General features: G+C 40.4%; 1 protein-coding gene across 1 annotated transcript in view; it reads right to left on the bottom strand.

Moving 5' to 3' along the window:
• CNTN6 (contactin 6) overlaps positions 1–26075 on the bottom strand; it is a 254912-nt gene that overhangs the window by 122845 nt on the left and 105992 nt on the right. Inside the window, exons 5-7 of the mRNA XM_049776825.1 lie at positions 11300–11395; positions 3053–3256; positions 795–897 (exon numbers count right to left, since the gene is read on the bottom strand). Coding sequence (XP_049632782.1) covers positions 795–897; positions 3053–3256; positions 11300–11395 — 403 coding nt within the window. The remainder of the gene's footprint in view (positions 1–794; positions 898–3052; positions 3257–11299; positions 11396–26075) is intronic.

Raw genomic sequence — 26075 nt, 5'->3', positions numbered from 1 at the left:
GTAGAGATAAAAAATGCGACAGAACTAATTATCTAAGCAAAGTCAACAACAATGATATCAAAAGATCCAAAGTCTAAAAACCTAAACTGTAAATGAGTCAGTAATACTGGCAGACTGGGAGGAAAAGTTTGTGATTGGTATAAACTATGGGAGCATGGTGGAAGGAGGATGGCATTGGTAGTGGGATTGTCTCTAATTCATTGTATGTCTGAAAACCAACTATGAAGGACCTTGTAAATAAAAATGATTTCAATAAAATAAAATTGATTTAAAAAAGAGTGATGAACCCCAGCTGTGACTATTATCTTGGAATTGATTATTAAAGTCATAAAAATAAAATCTGTACCTTACCAAGGAACAACAGGTAATTTTGCAATTCTTTCCAGTGCCTGTCCCTGACTTAGGCAGACAGAAGAAAAAACTTTGCCCCTCCCTTTAAATATCCAAACTCATTGTGTTTGGCCAGTTTCTTTCACTGAGTGACTTGACATGCAGCTTCAAATGCCAGGGGTGTTCCTGGTTGGGGCATGAGGAAAAATTATTCTTCCCCAAATGCCCACATACTGCTTGGCATGGTTTCATATAGGGCAGGCACCAGCAGTATGGGAACATCCATTCAGCCTTTGTGGAGTATGCCCTGTTAATAAAGTTGGTTGAAACTTCAACTAGAACACCCAGATTACTTTCAGTCTTGACAATTTTATTGAAATTTTTTTTCAAAGCAATGTTTGAATTAGCAAAGCTTTTGCTTTGGATGAGAAAGAGCCCAGGAGTGAGTAACAAAACAGCCTTACTTTCCAAGGGCAAAGCACTCCAACTTTACAGAAGACTCCTTTGCGGCTTCTCTCATCTCAGGAAAACGCACTTCAATCTTCGGTTCATATTCCCCCATCACACCTGTTAAAGAGTAAAAGAACTAGCAGGGTTTCTCCAGAGGAGACATTTATTTATTTATTTATTTAGTTAGTTAGTTATTTAGTTAGTTAGTTAGTCAGTCAGTTAGTTTTTGGGCCACACCCAGTGACACTTAGGGGTTACTCCTGGCTATGCATTCATAAATCACTCCTGGCTTGGGGTACCATATGGGGGAATGAATCTGTGGTCCAGCCGAGGTTAGTGCAGACAAGACAAATGCCCTACCACTCTTGCCCCCAGAGGAGACCTTTCTGAGGAACAAATACTTACTAGCTAAAGTCTGAGCTCATGATCTTCAATTAGCAACACCCTCTAGAGTATGACATGAGATGGGGAGGTGGAGAAAATGAGATTCATTTCCCTCTAACCTAGAGAAAATTTGTCTCAGAATCCTAGAGTTCCAGGTTAGAGGTGCCCCAAAAGTTTGTTTCTGATTTTTACATCTTAACAATGATCCATGTTTGCACTGAGGAATTGCACATTGCTGGATTCTAAATACTTCTGCATTCTAAAAGACTCTTTCTATATATCTGTGGATCTACCAACTGTGTGGTGATTGTGGGGATCAAGAATTCACACCTACAAGGAGCAAGGTCATTTCTGTTTTATCTATAGAAATCTAAAGTATAGCAGACTAAATGAAGATATCTGCTAGAGGAGTTTGCAGCAATGTTCTAAGTAAGAGATAGTTCTCTGATCATTTGCTGGATTTCACTGCAGGCTAAACTGGTCATACATGCCTGGAGAGCACCCTTTTTTCTAAGTGTAAAATTTTCCTCTGAGGCTTTATAACTGTGAGTGTATAGTGAGTATGAACCCCCAGGCAGTGAGGCACATGATCTGCAGAAGAAATATAACCAAAGAGTCTCCAGCGGCCCTCAAAGACCCACCTCCTATGATAAGTGCATCGGGGTCAACTGCTGAGTTTTCTAGGTGTTCATTGTTGGCTGAGGTATCAAATACCAGAGCAGAACAGTCAAGAATAAAGCATTTTGCTGGTGGTCTGTCTGCCTCAATGTATGGTGGTGTTATGCAAGGTAACAACATGACCTTAAATCATAATTGTTATGAAAATAATGGAGGAAGGATGGGAGGGAAGGAAGGAACTGAGAGTATGTGATAAGGATGGGGAAGAGAGTCATGGGTACTTCCAGAGAAGGTGGTGAGTAAAGTGACTTTCCACATTAATACCAGAAATCTGACATTGTTGTAATCATATTTTAAGAAATAGCAATATTTAAGTATTGCAATGATAAAAAGTACATATTAAAACTAACTACCAACTTGGGTAGCTATTATAGGAGCACTGTAAATGACATTCACCCTAAATCTTCTGAGAGAGACTGAGGGCTTATTTCACTACGCTAACTACAGGCCTCAGATTTTATACTTTTTGACTTATGATGTATGATTTTATGTTTGGGTCACACTCTGTTATGCTCAGGGCTTACTTTTGTCTCTTGTCTCAGGAGTTATTTCTGGCTGGAATGTTGACCATATATAGTGACAAGAATTGAACTCAGATCAGTTTTTTCAAGGCAATATCTTATTCACTTTGCTATTTCTCTGGCACTCTATTTCACTTCCCCAATGTGAATGTCTAATCTAAAAGTTCATAGAGCACTTTATTCTACTTTGATGATGTTCCATGATTTCTCTGTCCAGAACCTTCTGAAGCCCTCTTTTGGAGAGCTCTTGGAAAGTGCTTTGGAAACTTTAGTGGACTCTTAGGAAAGCCCATAATTACTGGTCCCTGCTCCCTTTACTTGGACATGGCCCCCTGCCCTTTAGCTGCCATCTATAGAAAAGGTGAACAAAACACAAAAATTGGAAAGAAATGTGCACCAGAACGTAACATGCCACAGGCAGGCCTGGATTTTCCTGCTTGAATCAACAGTGGAGCCCACCCCAGCATTTGCTACATTTTTCCAAAGTCTCTAGGATGAAAAGCTCTTTCCAGAACCAGAAAGGAGGCTGCTGCCCTGACATTATGCCAAGTCAGTGAATTATTGTTCACTGTGAAAGTCTTAATAATGCCTGATTTTCATCATGCTCTTGAACAGAACCACAGATTTGTGAGTGACAGAGCCCTCAAGAGGGCTGCTGCCCTAGCCTCTAAGTGCCCACCCTGTCTCACCATCTGTGCGCTGCACCAGGGGTGTGGGTGGGCCCTGTACACTCCTTTGTGCCTCTGCATTGGTGATAAAGCAGGTGTAGTTGCCCACATCCGATGGCTCCATCTTGGCTATGTACAAGTTCCCCGTCTCCTGAGACACAAACCTCCGATTATCCTCTTGGACATGCAATGGGTTGTCATTGAAGGTCCAGGCATAAGACAAGTCTGAAAAAGAGATTAAGAGCTGGAGATTTTGCACATCCACTCTTGACTGCCTACCCAGGTCTACCATGAGACTGTGACCCTCCAGTCATGTGTTTGGCACTTGGCCTAAGCAGAGATCCCCTTTGGTTTACTCAAGCCCATCAGGAAGACCATCATATGACTTTGGGAAATAAGGATATGATACTGCATAGGAGACAGATAAATGGATTGTCTACCAGAAAAAAGTCTGGCATGCAGAGAATGACAGCATTGCCAAATGAGTTCCCCAAGGGCCCCACAGTGCTGCTTGAGGGCAGGTGGAAGCATAAAAAGAGTTTGTTGTAATGGAATATTATGCAGCCATCAGGAGAGATGAAGTCATGAAATTCTCCTATACAGGGATGCACATGGAACCTATTATACTGATTGAAATACGTCATAGGAAAAGAGATAGACACAGAATAGTCTCACTCATCTATGGGTTTTAAGAAAAATAAAAGACATTTTTCATTAATTCTCAGAGACAAAAAGAGGAGCGCTTGAAGGTCCAGCTCATGACATGAAGCTCACTACAAAGAGTGGTGAGTGCAGTTAGAGAAATAATTACACTGAGAACTATCATAACAATGTGAATGAATGAGGGAAGTGGAAATCCTGTCTAGAGTAGAGTTGGGGGTGAGGTGGGGAGGAGGAAGATTTGGGACATTGGTGGTGGGAATGTTACACCAGTAAAGAGGTGGTGTTCTTTACATGACTGAAACCCAACTACAATCATATTTGTTATCAAGTTGCTTAAATAAAGATATTAATATTAAAAATAATGTTTACCTTAAACATATCATCTGAAAAAGAATTTTGTCAAATGTCACATTATGCCTGAAAACCTTTTTTAATATTTTCAGACTTAGAATATTGTGAAGCAAAATCTAAACCCTAACTAGTTAACCCCAATTATCACTGATTGCCATTAGCAAGGAGAACCTTCATGGTAACATCTATTTTGGACAGAGACTGATGAGGGAGGATAAAAGAACAGCATGTGTGGTGAGAACTAAAACCATGAGGTAAAGAAGGATATCAACTACATAGCTCCAAGAACAATTTGCAAAGCTCGGCCATTGGAAAACACTAAGAAGAAAATTCTGTTCCTACTATTTCTACTGAATATATATTTCTACTCTGGAGTCTATCCACCTTCTCTGCTCATCATGAACATATACTCCTCCTGCCCCAGAATCCATCATACACTTTCTATCCTTCATGAACACAGATTCCTGTTCAAAAAAATCAATTCTCCCTCTATGTTCATCATGAACACAGACTCCTTCTCCTCCAGAATCCATCCACCCTCACTTCTGTTTATGTGATAATACACTACTCCCCCTTGAAATTACAATATATTCTTTCTCTGTCCATATTCTAGCATCAGCATTATTGTGAACTTAGTACACATATGAACTACACAGATTCTAAATGCTCATTTCAAATGCTCATTACCATATTTACTCTGATTTCAGAACTGCTGTATAAAATTTGAAGTTGTGGTTCATAAATTTCCAACCTTTTCTCTGTGAAGCCACTGTAACCAATCCTCACTTACCTCTATTTACTATCTCTTCCAGGCTTTGATTTTTTTCATGAAATTACTTCACAAATAGGAGATGCACTTTAAAGTTTAATTTATTTTAATGTTTTCAGTATTTATGTATGCTGTGACTCTCAGTACTTCCTGTTATTGGGTTGTTTTCTAGTTATTGAGTATGTCATGATTACTTTAGCTATTAAATGGAAAGAAAATTATTTCATAAAATTATCTGGGTATTTTCATTTTTCTTGTATTCATTTCTAGACGTGAGCTCTAATTTATATTTAACTATGCTAGAAATAGCAAATGTGTTCTTCAAAGAACTTTACCTTCATCACCTGCAAGGTTTGACCCTGGAAGCTGGTACAGCTTACTGCAGAATGGATTGTGGTTCAATTATATTTTCCAAAGGCATATACTCTACGAGTTAAGACTTTGATGTGTACCTCTATCTGGTAGTGAACCAATTACCTATCTCCGGGAAGTCTGTATCAGGTGGGAAGTAGTTTTGTTTCCAGAGGAGTCGAAATAACTGATTCAAATAGGGTTGTTTAACATCTCTAGTAAAGGTACTAAGCTAGTGGAGATGATGGAGCACCTACACACAAAAATGGTCACAATGTGGAGCAACCAAAGGAGACACTAGAAACAAAATAAATCTTATTCTCTTTCTCTTTCTGCAGGTCTGACATAAATTCACTAGAAGATGAAGAAGACATTAATGTTTTCCTCCTTGCCTCAAGTCTTATCCCTGGAGAAAATCCAGAAAGGTAGAGAGGTGTATAGTGATGTGGCCGTTAAAGTAATTCTGAAGAACAAAGAAGTCAAGCAGTCAGTATGCATCAGCCTAACTCCTACTAAGAGGAAAGAAAGCGAGAAGGAAGTGGAATCTATGATGAAAAGCCCTCAGTGGCAGGGGCCAGGGAGTATTAGTAGAGGCTGAAGGTTGGATTCTACCAATGATTTGTCAGCAGTGGACAATACAGACATGCTATTCTCTGAATCTCTCTCATGAAAAAAGAGGTAGAGGTATTCTTCATGAAGATGCCTTAGCATGGTAGCAAAAATGGCTAAGTATGGGCATCAAGCAATTGATGGAGGTCCTTAGGCTGGACTGGGACAGAGTAGCCTGCAGATGGCAATGTACATCAGGGCCTGGGGATAACCCGTTTCTGTGTGTACATAGGTATATGTACTGTCCACACTCACAGCCTGAGGAAGCTGGTTCCAGGGACATAGAGAAAATACAGCAGAATTGACATGATGTACATCTAGAACATTCTAATTTTAACTATTCAGCAGTATATGTTTGATTTTAACTCCTAACACCATTCTCATCCTATTACTTCTATTTTTATATTTAAACAAGGCTTAAGTTACACTTATTTTCAATGAGCATTCCTGTTTGCCCTCTGACCTGTGCACAATGGAGCATTATGTCCTATCCAGAACACAGACATCCAAAATAAATGCAGTTGGATGCATGGAGTAGCCTAACACCAGACAGCAAGTCCTGCCTGCCTAATGGCTCCACTTCAGCGCACCTCCGTGGATACTGCATTTTTGCAGACACTGTGGAATGAGGCAAAACTACATTCCATTATTATGTTCCAGCAATATTTATGTCCTGGGTATCTCTTAATAAGTAGGGAATCAGGAACCTTGAGCATGTTGAGACAGATAATAAGAGAACAGAGGTGAGTCTCAGAGACAGGCAAGATGCCAGTCTTTTGCCCCTATTGATACCTAGGGGGGCAATAATTAAGCCCTTTTAGACCACTGATATAAACACTAAAGGCTGAAATAAATCCTACTCTGGTGTCCACAGGCCAAGTCACTTCAAGGCAGTGTCAACAATGTCACAAAAGGGAAGAAATGTGCAAGACCCTGAGCTTCCCATTAGAGTCCCTTCAGGAAGTGCTTGGTAAAAAGCTTCACTGTGAGGCTTCCAAGAGCACTATGCAATGAGGTGGGCTGAGGGAAGATTGGAGTCTTGCCTCCTGTGAGCTTAAGCTCCTGAATCAGATCTTGACGTGTGTGTAATTTTCTTTGTAGTTCAGAAAAGATTCTGTGACACTATCCCCTGCTCAACACAAGGCTTCAGATTTTGTTTCTCTGTGAATACCTATGGCCACTTTTATTGCTTTTGGATGGTCTCCACCTCCAAATATCCTTTGCCTCACTTCTCAGACTGCTGCTCTGGAAGTTTTGGATTTGAAGACAGGCAGGAACCTTCCAGGAGGTAAATTTTTGTTCAGTACAAAGGGAAGCAAACACATTGGTGTTCGTATTCTTCAGTTGTTGTTGACTACTCAGATTTTAAACATAAATTAATCTGGAATAAAATCCTTGGAACTCAGTGCAGGAATTGGCTCTAGCTCTCTAGGGAGAGGAAGAAGCTCCAGGCTCTGAATCTGAGGCAAGTCCTTGTAGAATAGAACCATAGCCACAGATGCTATGGAGCCAGAACCTTTGCACTTTGAAATGTGGTTGTAGTAGGTGGCTGTGCCCACAGTATTGGATTGTCCCCCACTCCAACCCTCTGGTGCACTTTGTCATTCCCGACTAGGCTGCTGGACATCAGAAAAGAGACTGAACTGGCAGAGGGCATATTCCTCTCTTGCTGCCCATTCACAAGGTCTCTGCAACTCTGTAACTTGCCTTGCACTGTCTGAGCCACGACGGACCTGGGTTCAATCCCCGGCATCCCATCTGGTCCCCCAAAGCCAGGAGCAATTTCTGAGCACATAGCCAGGAGTAACCCCTGAGCATCACTGGGTATGGCCCCAAAACCAAAAAAGAAAAAAAAGGAGCCTATACCAGGATTAGTCAGTCCCACAGCGACCAAACAAAGGAACTCAGTCTTTCCTTCACTTTCTCACCTACATATCCCTGAAAAATAATTATTTCCTATCCAGAATAGTTCACTCTCACACTCCAATCCCCTACCTCAGACCCTCCAAACACCACTGTCCTCCTTTCTCTTAGAGTCCTCAAGATCCACACTCATCTCCTTGCTCTCAGCTTCTGTAGCATTGTCAGCTTGCTCTGAGGCTAAAAGCCTCTAATGCCATCTCTAGACCTTCCATGTCCCTATCAATAAGACTAAAGGTGAATTTGCCATCTCAACTCCACAACATGCTCATGGCAGAAGCCAGCAGAAAAGAGAATATGCCTGTACAACCCTTACATGAGTTATCTTCCCTCTAACAAGGTTATTCAAAGCACAGGACAGCAGCATGCTTCAAGTATCCCCAGGATTCCAGAAAGAGGGATGGGAACATAGGGTTGATCTGTGTCCTAGTGCTGGGAAGTGCTCAACTGCAAGTTAGCCAGCAGTTCTTAAGGGGAGCCAGAACTGATTGGTGCTATTTCTCCAAACCCCAACCCTATGGCTCATGGGAACCCAAGCTAGTCTGTCCTTTCTCCTAAGGAACTGGACCCTCCAGCTAGAGTGATAGTGCAGCAATAAGGTATTTGCCTTGCACTTGTCTGAGCCACGACGGACCTGGGTTTAATCCCCGGCATCCCATCTGGTCCCCCAAAGCCAAGAGCAATTTCTGAGCACATAGCCAGGAGTAACCCCTGAGCATCACTGGATGTGGCCCCAAAACCAAAAAAGAAAAAGAAAAAGAAACTGGACCTTGGCCATAGGAGTGGAGAGGAGGTGGTTGCATGCCTTTCCCTTTTGCTGCCTTCTATAGTCCAGACAGCCTGTTACACTCAGGTTATACCTTCTCACTTCCAGCATCAGACTTGTTCATCCTAAATGTGGGTGTGTACATAATCAAATGGAAAATAAACCTTGGAAAAAAATAAACCATGGAAATGGAAAGTATAAAATCTTTCTCATTGGTTTTTCTTAAATAGATAATTCATAAGCCTCTTATGTTAATACTTCTAAATTCTTAAATATTCCCTCAGCCCTCTGTGACATTCATTTGATATTCATGAAGGTGAAATGACTCAGTGGTACTTTGACCCAAATGGCAACTGAATCTTCTAGAATTTTTCACTTAATCCCCAGACACTACCTGGGACACCAGCATTATTGTCATATCCACAGGCCACAGAAAGTACTAAGGACAAGCAGGTGCTCTCCCAGAACTCTGACTCTTATTTTCCTCAGAGCATGGTTCTGTGTGAAATCCTTTATAACCCCTCATCTTGTACATAAATGTGAAGCACAAACACTGGAGAGGCATAATTATACCTATTTCACAGGATGTGATATTCATGTATGAGGAAATCATGAGAAGTTTGCTAGCAAGGTGAATGTGGAGATATTCCAGTTTTCCTCAGACCTGCCAGGGGAGCTTTACATAAAAAATAAAGCATAATAAAGAAGTTCAGGGCTCAGCACTCCTCATCAGCAAGACAGTCCTCCTGGGGAGATAGCCATAATTGACAGACAATCCATCTCATGGGAGTCAATTCTTCTCATCCGGGAGACAATACTTTGTATTGAGGAGATGGTCCTTTTCAAAGAGAGAGACTGTTCTTCTCACAAGGGAGACAGTTCTCAGGGAAGAGATAGTCCTTCTCACAGAAAGATATTCCTTCTCATAGAGGATGGTGTTGGAGTCAGGAAAGTAGTATATCGGCTACTCCTCTATGGGTGAGGCCTGTGGAAAATTACTGCTGAAACCCAAGAAGACAAGTAATGCTGTACAATCTGCTGAGATGCTGAAGGCCAGGACCCAAAATGAGGCTCTGTTCAATTCTGATTCTCTTAGTCTCAGCTGATACTGGTCCTGTCTCGGGTTCAAGCCTAGCATCATCAGTGTTATGGAAGAATCTATGGTACCAATGACTCTCTTGTTTCCTAAAGTATGTCTTCCTCACTGACCAGCATTCACTCTTCTCTACCATTTTAAACAAGTGGAAACTAATCTTTTATTTTGCTTTATATCTTTTGAAAACTTTGGAGCAGAAAGCCATCTTCCCAGTGCTGCCCTCCTATCTTGACACCTGAAGTTCTACTACTGGAAGAGAATTTCCCAGGGCTGACATAGCCACCACCTAACTCCTATGCCTATGAAAAATGCTATTTACATCAGGATTTCACTGCAGGCTTTGTGTGATGCTCTTACATTCCAAATGCACACAGGGTTCTCTGTAATTACTTATCATATAGAAAAAAAGTAGATTCTAATTGGGATCCTTCTAATCTGCATTCACTAGATATATAAACAGGTATATAAACTAGGTATTTAAAATATGAAAAAATTTTCTGAGTCTAAAGGCTTTAAATAATATTTCGCTTATAATGAAACAATTAAATACAGACTATTTAATATTAGGTTCATTTTAATATGACACATTTGTTGGTTTTCGGAATTTGGCATGAAAACTACATGCCTAGGGTGTAAAAGATGTCCCAGGGCTAGTTGCACATGGGCTCGACTCTCATTCCCTTGGCCTTGGCCTTTGTGGATCTATGGCCATGTAGAGGCTCAGAGGGAAGTGTTCTGTATGCTTGAGGTAACCAATACCATTTCCATCAGGACATGGTTCCTGAGAACCAGGATGGCTAAGGACCCCCCCATGTTGGACCTGAGAGACTGGGACCACCAAGCCCAACAGTCACAGCTGTGAGAGCTTAGAACCCCAGGATATATGGGAGAAGTAGCTTCCCAGCTCAACAGAACCCAGGATCATCGGCATAGGGAAGAACTGTAAGGATTTCTGAAAGAATCGCAGGATATGGTGGGAGAAGTATCTGCCCAGCCCAGCTCAACAATACTCAGCACCATCTCCATAGGGAAGAACTGTAAGGATTTCTCAAAGGCTGGAAATGAGATCAGTTTTGAGCTGAGTACCTGACAGAGGGTCTATGAGGTTTTGGTGACATGAGTTGGCTGGCTGGGATGAACCCATTGATGCTTTCACTCTTTTCTGATAATGGGGCCCATGTGACTGCCCACCTATAACCTCAAATCTGGCAGAGTTGGTGGAGTCCCAGAGCCCAGAGACACAAAGCAGCATCTACTGATCAAAAGGCATGAACTCTGCACACACAGACAGGGCTGTTTGTCCTTCTAGGGCTGTGTGGCATATGTCTCAGTGACCAAAAAGAATAACGTTCAGAGTGACCTTTTCTACCAACTTAGGATCCATTTACCTAAGTCTGGGAATTGCTCCTTGGTACTGAGTGGTCAAGAACCCAGCACCCTCTGGGTTACAGTGCAGACCTTTATGGGACCATAAAGCAGAAGGACCAGAGACAACCCAGCTTTTCATTTCCTGCAGGGCAAGAGGTGGTCAAGGCTACTGCTCCACAGACAAGCCAAGGTAGTCCAGGGAGGCACCCAAACATTCTTTCTGATTCTCCTGAGCACCTGGGGCAGAGCACAATTGCAAGAAGCACCTATTGATAAAAGCACCCAGGCCATGGGAAGTAGGAAAGCTCCATGACTGTCACCTCCTGTCCAAATGACCCAAGTGTTCATTCTTCAGGACACCCTGTTCCCACATACCTCCAAAGTGTGGTGGAAGCCCACAGAACAGCACCACACCCTGCCCTTCACGGACAAACACTGTGCTGCGAGTCTTGCTTTCAAAGTCTTCAATATCTGGAGAGAGGTAAAAAAAAAAAACAGGTGATGCTATTTCCTTGGATAAGGAGAGGATAAAAATAAGAGGTTTTAAATAATCTTAAAGTTACTAAATGGTTTCCATGTGTCAGGATGAGCTAGTATTTAATTGGATCATTTTACCCACATGATCACAAGTCACTGCCTTCCTTCCTCCCTTCTCTCTCACTTAATCACAGCAAGCATATGTCCAGCTGCAGAGAGAGTACCATCTATTTTCCTCTGCTCTCAGACTGTGATCAAGCATGAAGATTCATATTCCTCTGCGCTCTCTCAGACTGAGATCAAGCATAAAGAAACGTCCATTATGGAGCCCACATCCATCATAGACCCTAATGTCCATCATAGGATCCCACCTCCACATAGAGTCCCACTTCCATCATGGAGCCTCACATCTATCATAGAACTTCATATTCATCAGTCTTAAGTACATTATGCAACATCACATTCATTACACATTTATCACAGATCCTCTCATTCCTCATGAATCCTCACTTCCATCATGGACCCCCATGGAACTCCACATCCATGGAAGCTCACATCCATCACAGAGATTATCATTAATAATGGAGATAATCCCAGTCCTTGTGTGAAGGCAAACCATTGAAATCCTGTGGTATCATTTGGGATAATATGTCTGACTCTGGTTCATCTCTATAACTTACACAAGCCCAGTCAGAGACTCCAGAGAAGTACATAATGATGATGCAGCAGCCAATAACCAGAGCTTCCATTCTCAAACAGAAACTCTGGGTTTAATGCTAGCCTTATCTCCAGTGACTTGAAGCCTAAACCCTATGCATGCTATTGGTCCTCAGGGCTCATGTGGACACTTTTCATTGTCTTTACTCTTAGAACCCAGGAAAATTTCTCTGAAGGGAGCTTCCAACACCTTATATAAAAGTCTCCTGTATGTGGAGACCAAGTGAGATTTCATTGAAAAGTTCAAAACCACCAAATCCCACATAGGAACATCACACCAGATTGGTTATGGTACTTGCCTTCATCCTGGTGATGGGCAAAGATGGAGAAGCAGTAAGGGAAATGGGGTTGAAAGAGACTCACCTCATGCCCCCTTCCTTGGGAAATGACCCCTGCATTTCTTTTTTCTGTAGGCACCTGTGAGTCCCCCCATTGGACACCTAACCTGGCCCCCTCTATAGTTTTCCCAATTGTCCAGTGTCCAGGGCTGTGAAACCACACCCAGATGATCAGGAGGATTTTTCCCTGGGGGGGGGTGGTCTCAAAGGAATTAGCTGCAGGAGCATGCATTAGGCATTAGGCATGGAGCTCAGTTGGATTTCCAGGAGAATGGGGGGGAGGGAGTCAGTTCTGAACAGCATTCTCTCCATTACAGCTCCACTTTTAGTGATATTTGAGGAATCTTGCGATTCTTCACACAGAACCAAAGCATTCCTGTGCCAGCCCTACCCAGGAATCTTGGTGACTGGAGGAAGCAAGAGTTACCTGCATTCCAAGAGTGAGAGAGAAATAAATTGTGTGATTTCATTAGTTTCTGTTCAATGAAATTCTTATTTTATTGCTAAGCTTTGACACTTCCTCCAAAACCTCAACTATCTTTCCTCTTACCCACTCAGAAGCAGCAGCAGCACCAAAAAATCATCTGGACATCTGGATATTGCACTGTGTAACTTATGAGCATCCAGTCATCCTACCACAGCACAACAGAGAAGATAAAAGGAACTGCATCCACACCACAAATAAATGACTTGGAAAAATAGTCCATTTTTTTCTCCCTCCAAATATTAAATTTTATCAATCAGAATCTAACAGCTCTGGGACCAGGACATGCTTTGTGGTTAATAATATCTCAATCACACATATTGCTTTTCCAATACAACTTTCATGGGACTGATTTGTGATGGTGTTTATAGAGGAAATGCAGAGGAGACAGGCATAGAGCAAATAAATCAGGTTACCAGGAAATTGATAGAATAGATTCAAAGGCCACTTGCACTCTCTCTGGGCCGAGACATTACCTCTGTTCCCACCATGTCTCTCTTTTATCCTTCTTCTGATGTTTCCTTGGAAAGAGTGAAGCTGTTCCATGCCAGCACCTGCAATTGCTGCCCCCCACTTTGCACAGCATGTTCTGGTGAAAGAATTTTTTCTAGCAGAGCACCCTCCTAGGACTAACAGGGCCTTACAGGGTCTCAGTGGCACCTGAGAAGCAGGAATATGGGAGGAAGAATGGAGGCACTAGACACAAAACCAGACTGAGCTGTGCTTTCCTGGAGGTAGGGCCCAATGAGGTTCAATAGTCAGCATAGGCTTGTTCTTTCAACCAAGACAGGAACATTCACAGGAGAGTGGGCAGGGGCAAAGGCAGGTATCTGCCTTGGCTTCTTATGAACAATAAACCCAGGGTAAGCAAAGCTAGATATAATCAGAGATCTGGCAAAAACGACAACAGGGAGGAATTAAATGTCCTGGGCTTGAGAAAATATTTCTACATGTGCTACAGAGACATGAAGAAATGTAAATGAAATGAGAGAAATTAAATTAAAAGAAAAATCAATTTTACACATTAAATTTTCTAATATGAAATTCATAATGTTAGAATAAAAAAGAAAAATGTATATAAATGTGTAAAAGTAGTTTGAATTTTAATAATTTCTGAAAATTACCAAGGGAAATAGGAACTCCACAACATAAAATTAAGGCAAGACCAATTGTAGGAAATGTATAAAATACTTAAAAGTTGCTGTTAAATGTGAACAAATTCTATTTTGTTATTAATCCTAGAAATTAAAGTTAAAAGATCAATATTTTGCCTGTCGTAAGATGGTGAAATTAAAATTTGAGTAATATACAATATTGAGAAGGATTAAGAAAATAGCATACTTAGTGCTGCTATAAGTATAATTTGATAGAATCATTTTCAATGACTTAATTAAGATAGATTCACATTTAAATTGTATAAACTAGTTTCCCAGAATTCTACTTTCTAGTATCTACTTTCAGGATATAATTGGTCAAAGGAATAGAAGAATATAGTATAGATTTTTTGTTTCTTTTAAAATTTTAGTTTTAGAGGTTTTCATGAGATTTATTTATTTTATTTTATTGAAATAATTGTGATCTACATAGTCTTTCGTATTTGAATTTCATATATACAATGAGTCAAGGGCCCTTCACACCACCAGTGCCAACCTCCCTCCACCAATGGAAACAGAGTAAATCCTATACTAACAAATTTTGCCACTTGGCCTGCCAGTATAACAGGCCCCTTTAAGTTTAAATTGTGTGTGTGTGTGTGTGTGTGTGTGTTTATAAAATTTTTACTTAAGCACCATGATTACAAGCATGTTTGTAGTTGGGTTTCAGTCATAAACAGAATACCCCCATTCACCATTACAACATTTCCACCATCAATGCCCCCTCCTCCCCCACTCCTGCCTGTATTCGAAATAGACATTCTATTTCTCTCATTATTTAACACTATCATGTTAGTTGTTAGTGTAGTTATTTCCCTAACAGCATTCACTACTCTTTGTAGTGAGCTTCAAATTGTGAGTCAGTTCTTCCGACCCTTCCCAGCCATTAACTCTATTTTCTCTGGGCCTTATTACAATGTCTTTAATTTTTCTTAAAACCAATAGATGAGTGAGACTATTCTGTTTCTATCTCTCTCCCTCTGACTTATTTCATTCAATATAATAGATTCCATGTACATCCATATATAGGAAAATTTCATGACTTCATCTCTCCTGACAGCTGCATAATATTCCATTGTGTATATGTACCACAGTTTCTTTAGCCATTCATCTGTTGAAGGGCATCTTGGTTGTTTCTAGAGTCTGGCTATTGTAAATAGTGCTGCAATGAATATAGAGGTGAGGAAGGTATTTTTGAATTGTATTTTTGTGTTCCTCGGAGGTACAGGTAGGTCATGTGGGAGCTCAATTTACAGTTTTTGGAGGAATTTCCATATTGTTTTCCATAAACTCTGGAACTAGAAGGCATTCTCAGCAGCAGTAAATCAGAGTACCTTTGTCATTACATCCCCACCAGCACTGAATGTTCATGCTCTTTGTGATGTGTGCCAGTCTCTGTGCTGTGAGATGGTACCTCATTGTTTTGATTTGCATCTCCCTGATGATTAGTGATGTGGAACATTTTTTTTCATGTGTCTTTTGGCTATTTGCATTTCTTCTTTGAGGAAGTATCTGTTCATTTCTTCTCCCCATTTTATGGTGGGGCTATATGGTTTTTTTCTTTTTTTTTTTTTTTTTGGTTTTTGGGCCACACCCTGTGACGCTCAGGGGTTACTCCTGGCTACGCGCTCAGAAGTTGCTCCTGGCTTCTTGGGGGACCATATGGGACGCCGGGGGATCGAACTGCGGTCCGTCCTAGGCTAGCGCAGGCAAGGCAGGCACCTTACCTCCAGCGCCACCGCCCGGCCCCAATATGGTTTTTTTCTTATTAAGTTCTGTCAGTAACTTGTATATTTTAGACATTAGCCCCTTGTCTGTGAATAGTTTCTCTCATTCTGTGGGTGGCTTTGTATCTTAGGTCCCTTGATTCTATTATCATTGGCTTTGGCTTAGATATTTAGTTCTGTCCTTATTTATTTCCTTGCCAATGCATCCAAAACCACTTGGCTTTGGCCCCCAGCCTTTCTTATATTCCTTTATTCTTAGTTTTATAGAAAAATTAAGGGATAATTTTTATACCAATGTCTACTAAAGTCCAGCAAAGTCCTTTAGCTGCCGATTATTTAAAATAATGTGACCAAATCCTGTAAGTAGCTGCTCTGTGACTATTTTAAGAGCATGAGCAAATCCATCTATATTCTTCAGTGCCTCCTTGCTGGAATTATACTGAATTTGCTTGTGTGCCCTCTTCATCTGTTTAGGAAACAGAAATCTGAAGACTTCAGCACACCCCCATGACCCACTTGACATTTATGTTAATCAATGTCAAGTGTAGTCCATCATATGTAAGAAACTGCAGAATATAGCTGTCTTTAATAGAACTTCTTTCCAGCAGAGGATTGATCTGATGGCAGAAGGTAAAACCGTGGAGTCCCAAGCAGGGTGTATGGGAAGGGCTGGTGCGGGGTGGGGCAATGGAAAGCGGCAAAAATATGGGAAGAGACAAGGTTAAAATAAAGGGTGGTGCCCAAAGAGGTGGGGCCTAGAAGGGTCAGGGATGGGAGAAGGGCGGACCCAATGGAAGGTTGCAACTTTGTAGGCCTGCTGGAGAATTTCTTTCCTGGCATTTCTACTCACTATTTTCCATCTCAGAGGGCTAAAATAGAGTCCATGTCTCCCGCAGTACAGCTGTTAAAGTCTGAATAGTGCAAATCATCAGAGCTTCTATAGCTGGCTGTCATTTATATCACCTTCCTTGAAGCTCACATCTTTGGTAGCATCACATGTCACCCATTAATCAGTCTATTTCTCTTCTCTCAGGTTCCATAGCCTGTTTTCACCATCTCATATCTGACCACTACACACAATTAGAATTTTTTGTTTTTGGTTTACACACTGCCAATGCTCAGGGGTTACTCTTTCTTCTGCACTTAGAAATTACTCCTGGGGGACTATTTAGGGTGTCAGGGTACGAATCCAGACAGCCTGGCTGCGAGGCAAGAACCTTACATACTATGTTATTTCTGTCCATCCTGCCTGTTAGAATCTTTAAAATAGTATCATGGTGTAAGAACAGACACCACAGAAGTTACAGTGGATAAGAAGACACTTGCTGTGCACATGTGGGTCTGGTTCAATCCCTAGTACCCATGTGAGTTCCTGTGAGCACCACTAGGAGTAAGTCGAATGAGCAAAGACATCAGTAACTCCTGAGCATAGCTGGGTGTGGCCACCAACAGATAAATAGAGCATTATGGATATATCTGAGCTATACGTTTAGTTATGTACTTACTAAAATGAAGCAATAATTCAATATGAGATCATGCAAGAAAATTTAAAATGAGATTAAGGATTTATTTTATCAAACCATATGGAAACTGTTCTAAGAAAAGCGCCAAGGTTGGAATAGTCCTTGGGTGAAGCAGTTTAGATATTAGAATATAAAGGATTGCAAAAGTGCACCTACGAAATAATATAAGGAAATTTAGTATAAAGTAGTTTAGGATCATTTAGAAATAGAGGGCAAAATGGGCAATAATAGTAAACTGCCACTGTTTTACTCTGTACTTTAAGGGTACGTTTAGTCTCTACTCTTCAGGTTCCTGTTGTATGTTGATATTCCCACTAACTGTTCTAAGTCTGTCACTGAAACAATGGCTCATGTGTTTATGTCCCTGGTGGTGAGTGAGAAAGTATTGAATAAATTCCATGTGAGGTCATTGCTTGGGTGACCTTAGAGCTTCAGACAGTCTGCTGTGTTTATTCGTCTCTTACCAGCACTGCTGCCTATCACTTTTGTGCTGTAAGACCATTTTGGTAAAAATGAAAAAAATATTTTTCAGGAAAAAAATATTAGAGTTTCTATATTCTGGAAATGCAGTTAGAAATACAAAATAATGAGCAAAAATACCAGCCTTCAGCCATCTGCCTAATCTGTTCAGCTTTCCCGCACACCATCTCCTACTTTCTCCTTGTCCTCATTGCTTGTTTTGATCATTTTCCTTCCTTCCTTCCTTCCTTCCTTCCTTCCTTCCTTCCTTCCTTCCTTCCTTCCTTCCTTCCTTCCTTCCTTCCTGCCTTCCTTCCTTCATTCCTTCCTGCCTTCCTTCCTTCCTGCCTTCCTTCCTTCCTGCCTTCCTTTCTTCCTTCCTTCCTTCCTTCCTTCCTTCCTTCCTTCCTTCCTTCCTTCCTTCCTTCCTTCCTTCCTTCCTGCCTTCCTTCCTTCATTCCTTCCTGCCTTCCTTCCTTCCTGCCTTCCTTCCTTCCTGCCTTCCTTTCTTCCTTCCTTCCTTCCTTCCTTCCTTCCTTCCTTCCTTCCTTCCTTCCTTCCTTCCTTCCTTCCTTCCTTCCTGACTTCCTTCCTGCCTTTCTTCCTTCCTTCTCTCAGCTTTTAAATGAATTGCTGTGTGCAATTCCCTCTGTGTGCAAACTTTTTTCAGCACATAATCTATATAATTTATAAATTCTGACCACTAATCAGCCCTTTTAAGTATATCTCTGCTGTGCAATTTCATCAGGTAGTGTGGATCTGTCTTACCCATGGCATTTGTATAAGAACCACACAAGACTGCAGTTAGCTTGGGGCTGGTAAGGTGGTGCTAAAGGTAAGGTGCCTGCCTTGCAAGTGCGAGCCAAGGAAGGACTGCGGTTCGATCCCCCCATTTAGAAGAGATATGTATGTTTTCTTTGTATTATTGTTTAAGTGTAATTTTAACATGTAAATTTTTATTGTATATTTTACTAAGTAATCATAGCTTATTTTTATTTAGATTAGATAGTAATAATTGTTTAGAATTTAGTTAAGATAGTGCTATTGGAGTGGTTATGTTACTTGGGTCATCAGAATTGTTTAGTGTGTTATTATTTTTGCCCCTTAGTAGCCCTTTTTCTTGGAAGCATATTTACTTATGTTACCTCTTATTTATGCACTCTTTCCATAATGTAAAATAGGGGGAGATATTGGATTACCGGATTTGTCTGTTTCTACATCAATCAACATGTTTCTAACTGGATGTAATTGTTTGAATGCATCCTCTCTGAATGGTAGTGAAATTGAGTGGTCCCACCTTCCAGGTGTGACATTTTTCCTCATACAAAAAGCTTGGGGCCATAGAGATAGCACATCAGTAAGGTGTTTGCCTTGCATGCAGCAGATCCAGGATGGACAGTGGTTCAATCCCATATGGTCCCCTGTGCCTGCCAGGAGCGATTTCTGAGTAGAGAGCCAGGAGTAACCCTTGAGCACATCCAGGTGTGACCAAAACAAAACAAATAAACAAACAAAATAAGCTTGGATAGCAAGGAAAGAGTCCTTTCATTTCCGGATCTTTGTGGAGCTGGCCACTTGAACTGGTGGTCTGTGGATTGGAGTGAGGGTAATCTGGGGGATTTTCAAAAGTCTTTTCTCTCTATTTGGGTGCACGTGTTTTATTATTTTGCAGTCTGCCTTCTGATTTCAGACCCATCTCACTAGTGTTTGGGATTGGAACTGGAGGGTTTAGATTCAATAATAGTGAATAAAATCAACAAAATGAATGCTTCACCAAGGGAACTTCATTCAGCCAGACTTTATTCAGTATTGAAGAAATAAAATACAAATTCACTGATAAACTATAGCTCATAAACTTTCCAGAATTGAAGCCATCCTTAAAAGAAGAGCTGAAGAGTCTACTTGAAGCCAAGACAGACTCAACAAACACATCAAACACCTACAAAACATGACACAAATACCATGACAATTATCTCTCTGAATGTCAGTGGAATAAGTGCAGTAGTTAATAGAGAGTTTAAAAAAGGAATACAATTTTGAATCCAACATTTTGCTGCTTGCAAGAAACACACCTGAATAATCAGAGCAAACAGACTCAAAGTCAAATTTTGGAAGACAATAATTAAAGCAAACATATCACTTAAAAGGCTTGAGTGGATATACTAATATCAGCCAACACAGGCATGAAGCTTAAAATATTATAAGAAACAGAGATGTGTATTTCTTAAAATCAATGATATGCACAACAGAAGTAAATCACACTCCTAAACATATACACCCAATGAGGGTCCAACAAAATTTTAAAAAAATGCTGATTTATTTGAAGAAGGATATAAATAACAACACAATAATAGTAGGAGATTTCAAGACTGCCCTCTCACTACTTGATAGGTCAACCAGGCTAACATCCAACTAGAATATAATAGCTCTGAAGGAAGAAATGAATGAGAGTTTCTTAGAAGATATAAATATATAGGGCACTCTATACCCCCAAAACTGGATACAAATACTTATCCAAAGCACATGGATATTCTCCATAATAGACTACATGCTGGGCCATAAAATATTCTTTCATGGGCCCGGAAAGATAGCACAGCGGCATTTGCCTTGCAAGCAGCTGATCCAGGATCAAAGGTGGTTGGTTCAAATCCCGGTGTCCGATATGGTCCCCTGTGCCTGCCAGGAGCTATTTCTGACCAGACAGCCAGGAGTAACCCCTGAGCACAGCTTTGTGTGGCCCAAAAACCAAAAAAAAAAAATTCTTTCATAAAATAAAGAGGATAGAAATTGTAGGAACTATCTTCTCAGACCATGATGCTCATAACATAAAATAATGCATTAGAAATCCAAAAATTGGGCCCGGAGAGATAGCACAGTGGTGTTTGCCTTGCAAGCAGACGATCCAGGACCAAAGGTGGTTGGTTCAAATCCCGGTGTCCCATATGGTCCCCCGTGCCTGCCAGGAGCTATTTCTGAGCAGACAGCCAAGAGTAACTCATGAGCCCCGCCGGGTATGGCCCAAAAACCAAAAAAAAAAAAAAAGAAAGAAATTTAAAAATAATCTGAAAGATTAATTAGACAACAGTTAGTTATTTGAATATATAAACAAGAAAAATAAGCTATCAGACAAAAAAGAAAGAGAGAAACTTAGTAAACCAAGTGAGAAATTAAAAGTGATATTACTGGCTGAACTCTTCTGGAACTCAGATGCCAGCAACCCTATCTGCCTGTCTTCTGTGCTGTGCTGCATTCTCGGCCTGATTTCATCCTGTGTGTGGCTCATCTGCGGATGGCTAGCCTTACCTGGAGGTGAGTTTACACGCCCAGAAAGGGGAAGCCGCTGAACTCTGCTGGAACTCAGATGCCAGCACCTCTATCTGCCTGTCTTCTGTGCTGTGCTAAACTCTCTGCCAAATTTTATCCTGTGTGTGGCTCATCTGCAGATAGCTAGCCTTCCCTGGATATAAGTTTAAATGCCCAGAAAGGGGATGCCGCTGAACTCTGCTGGAAGTCAGATGCCAGCACCCCATTCTGCCAATCTTCAGTGCTGAGTTGCATTCTCGGCCTGATTTCATCCTGTGTGTGGCTCATCTGCAGATGGCTAGCCTTCCCTGGAGGTGAGTTTAAACACCCAGAAAGGGAAAAGCCAGAGGAGCATAGGCGCTCCAATTCGCCGCGCACATCATTTAGCAAATGAATACAACCAAAACACGTAGAAAACCCCACAATACAAGTGTAACAATGGGGAAACAACGCAGGCCAGTGCTAGACATAGAGAATGAAGATGGCAACTCAGATGACCAGAACATGGCCAACCGACTATTCAGTCTCTCAGATAAGGAGTTTAGAGTCGAAATATGGAAGATGTTCAAAGAAGTCAAAGAGAGTATAGAAGAGAACACTAATAAGAACCAAGAGAATATGAAGATAGAAATTAGAAAACTCCAAACTGAAATTTCAGGTCAAATAACAGGTCTTAAGAACTCAGTAGATGAATTGAAGAAAAACATGGATGCTTTCCAACGGGTTAACAACAGCTGAGGATAAATTAGTACACTGTAAGATGAGATGAATAACAACTCCTTACAGTAGAAGAGACTGAAAAAAAGCCTTAAAGAAAATGATCAAACAATGGAAAAATTACTCAAAGAATGGGAACAGATGAAAATAGAAATCTATGATAAGCTGAACAGAAACAACTTAAGAATTATTGGAGTCCCAGAGTCCCAGGAAGAAAATCTCCAGGAATAATCAATGGTCAAGAACATAATTAAAGAGAAACTACCAGAGCTAAAGAATACATGCCATCAAATCCTGCATGCCCGAAGAGTACCAACTAAAAGAGACCCCAGAAAAAACACCCCGACACATCATAGTCACAATGACGAATCCCATAGATAGAAACAGAATTCTGAATGCAGCAAGATCAAAAAAAGAAATTACATTCAAAGAAACATCCTTGAGATTTACCACAGACCTGTCACAAGAAACACTCAAGGCCAGAAGGCAGTGGTGGGACATAGTGACAAAACTCAATGAGATAAATGCTTTGCCTAGAATTCTGCACCCAGCAAAACTCACTTTCAGGTTTGAAGGAAGAATATGTGGTTTCAGAGACAAACAAAAGCTCAAAAACTTTACAGACTCAAAACCAATCTTAAAATAAAAACTAAAAGACCTACTTTAAGACAAGAAAGGAACTCTTATCCACTGCTGGTGGGAATGCTGTATAGTTTAACTTTTATGGTAAGCGATATGGAGATTTCTCCAAAAACTGGAGAGCTCCCCTATTATCCAGCTATACCACTCCTAGGAATATACCCTAGGAACACAAAAATATAATACAAAAATCCCTTCCTTACACCTATATTCATTGCAGCACTATTTACCATAGCAAGACTCTGGAAACAACCAAGGAACCCTTCAACAGACAAATGGCTAAAGAAACTGTGGTACATATACACAATGGTATACTACACAGATGTCAGGAGAGATGAAGTCATGAAATTTTCCTATACATGGATGTACATGGAATCTATTATGCTGAGTAAAATAAGTCAGAGAGAGAGAGAAAAATGCAGAATGGTCTCACTCATCTATGGGTTTTAAGAAAAATGAAAGACATTCTTACAATAACAATTTTCAGACACAAAAGAGAGAAGGGCTGAAAGTTACAGCTCACCTCATGAAGCTCACCACAAAGAAATGCATTTTTTTAGAGAACAACTACATTTCGAACTATCCTAATAATGAGAATGTATGAAGGAAATAGAAAGCCTGTCTAGAGTACAGGTGGGGGTTGGGTCGGGAGCAGGGAGACTTGGGACATTGGTGATGGGAATGTTGCACTGGTGATGGGTGGTGTTCTTTACATGACTGAAACCCAAACAACACAATCATGTATATAATCAAGGTGTTTAAATGAAAAATATATTAAAAAAGTGAGATTACTACAGACACTACAGAAAGTCAGAGGGTAATAAAATTCCTTTGAAAAACTCTGTCACAACACAAGTTACCTGGAAGAAATGATTTCTATAATATTCTAAGATTGGACAAAGATGATCTGGAATATCTCAACAGAAGTATCACTATTGAGAAAATTAAAATAGTAATCAAAAGTCTTCTAAAACCTAAAGCCCAGGCCCAGATGAATTAATTAATGTATTCTTTCAACCTTTCAAGAAGACATTCTTTCAATTTTGGAGGAAATTAATTAAACAAAAAGACTCCCAAATAATTTCCATGGAGCTAACACCAGCCTGATATCAAAGATAGATAAAAGACCCATACAAAAATAATTTCAAAATATTGCTCTAAGAAATAAAAGAACTTAGGAATATTAACATAATAAAATGGCAATATTTAGGGGCCAGATAAAAGCACAGTGGTAGGGCATTTGCCTTGCATGCAGCCAACCGTGGACGAACTCAGTTCAATTCCCAGCATCCTATATAGTCCTTCAAGCCTGCAAAGAGTGATTTCTAAGTGCAGAGTCAGGAGTAGCCCCTAAGTGCCGCTAGAGTGGCTTCAAAACCAAGCCATCAATAAATAAAGTTTAAAAATAAAATGGCAATACTTTCGAAAGAATTGTACATATTTAATGAATCCCTCTAAGGATACCATGACATTTTTTAAAAAATAAATTAAAAAATCATAAAATTTGTTTGGAGTAATAAACACCCATGAATAGCTAAAGCAATCCTTAGGAAAAACGGGGTGGGAGGCATCACTCTCCCCAACTTTAATCTTTACTACAAATAAGTAATCATTAAAACAGCATGGTACTAGTCTGAAAAAAGACCCACACATCAATAAAATAGACTGGAATATTTAGAGAATGACCTCCATATATACAATCAATTAATCCTTGATAAAGTGGCAAACACGAAAGGCCTCGTCAACAAATGGTCATGGGAAAATTGGTTAGGCATATGCAAAAAAAAGTGAACTGTGACCTCTCTTTAACATCATGCATAAAAGTCAATAAAATGAATTAAAGATCTGGATAAACTATATAAAGTTTATAGGGAAAAAAACCTCAGGCAGATCACTTCATGGCATTTAGACTAAAAAGTACTTATGTTAATTAAACCTATATGGGTCTCTAATCAACCTTGGGTGAGTTTTTACAATTCATTAAAAGTCAGAGGAGGAAAGTAAAAGCAGGAAGAGTTTTTAGAATAGCTACAATGTACAGGTACTCTTTCTGCCTTTGGAGAATCTTTCTCTCTCATAATCTCTCCCTTCTCATAATCTTCAAATAAAACCTGTTTTTACTTCACTAATTTCTTCTGCAGAAAATCTTTTCTGAGGGAAAAGTAACAGATTTTAAAGGAATGGGTACTATCTTGCACTGACATCAAGGCTCACAGTCCTAGATCTCCCTGGTTTTGGAGGTGATATAAAGTGTTTATTTCATTTTTAAGACTGCCCCATCTCTCCCCCCACTTCAAAAATCACATGGGAATTTCCACTGAGATGAAAACACAGCCATTTAAAGGGAAGTATTTGGAATCCAAATCCAAGGGATAGTACAACATATAGGGTGCTTGCCTTGCCTGTGACCAATCTGAGCTCAATTCCCACAAACCAATGTTACAGACAAGAATATTTGGGCCCTAATAATGAGCATTTTTATGGAAACATAATATAAATTCTTAACTGACTCTAATATGGAGGTATTGGACAGAAAAGACCCACTTAAGGAACCTGAAAAGTCATTGACCAAGTGCAGGACCTTCTGAAAAGGAGAGGGGGCTGGAGCCTGGGGAAGAGAGGTTTCAGCATGCAGCGAAGATTTGGTGAAGGGTATCAAAAGACTCCCTTTGCAACCACCCTAGGAATGTACAATGAACTGGAGAGGGTGGAAGTTTGGGGTGAGTATATAAAAAGTTAGCATAAACAAAAGAAACTCACCGATGTGCTGCCCACATCCATGTCCAGTTCCTTGTTCTGCTTGTGCCCATATCATGTACTGTACATGCTCATATGTTATCTATGTGTAAGTGTCATTCATGTGCATGTGCCACCTATGTCATGTGTTATCTGTGGCCATATGCTATTTACACTCATATGCTGTCCATGCCCATGTTTTCTCCATACCCATGTGCTGTCTATGTTCATTTACTTCACACACCCATATTTTTTTCTGAGCCCAGATAGTGCCCATACCCATGTTCTGTGGCTAAGTGAGTGATCCTGGGAACAAGTACCCACATCACTCTCTTTAGATAGGACTTTTCTACTTTCTGACTTTAAAGCTGAGATGTATAGCAACTTACTCCATATGGAAAAGCCCATGATCTCTCTTGAACACATAACATCCCTTATCTACTTTTAGTTCCCAATAACCTTTTTATACTTAATTGTTCATATCTTCCTGAAATTCTTTTCTGAGGGAAATATGTCAGATTGTAAAGGCATGGATAACACCTAAGATTAACTACCTTTCCTAAAAAGAGTAATTTCTTGTTCCAGACTGAGCCAATAGCTCCCCAGAAATTGGGTGGTAGGGATCAAGTTTCATGCCAGGCATAACAAGGAGTCATCAGGGGCAACTTCAAAACTACCTTGAGAAGCTGGTAGAACATGAAGTTTATAGTAGCTCACAGCAATCTTCATCATCCCTAAAATTTGATAGGTATTCTTAAGGTGACAGATGTGAAGAGAAGAAAAGCAATAGATTTTTCTCTCAAAGTTATTGTATTTCTCTCCTCCAAAACTTCAAATGAATTGCCTTCTGAATCCACTCTATGAGCCAGATTTCACT

Source organism: Suncus etruscus, chromosome 7 (assembly GCF_024139225.1).
Source record: "Suncus etruscus isolate mSunEtr1 chromosome 7, mSunEtr1.pri.cur, whole genome shotgun sequence".
In the NCBI taxonomy this organism is placed as follows: domain Eukaryota; kingdom Metazoa; phylum Chordata; class Mammalia; order Eulipotyphla; family Soricidae; genus Suncus; species Suncus etruscus.
The sequence above is the reverse complement of the archived record's forward strand: the minus strand, read 5'-3'. Positions and strand labels throughout refer to the sequence as shown.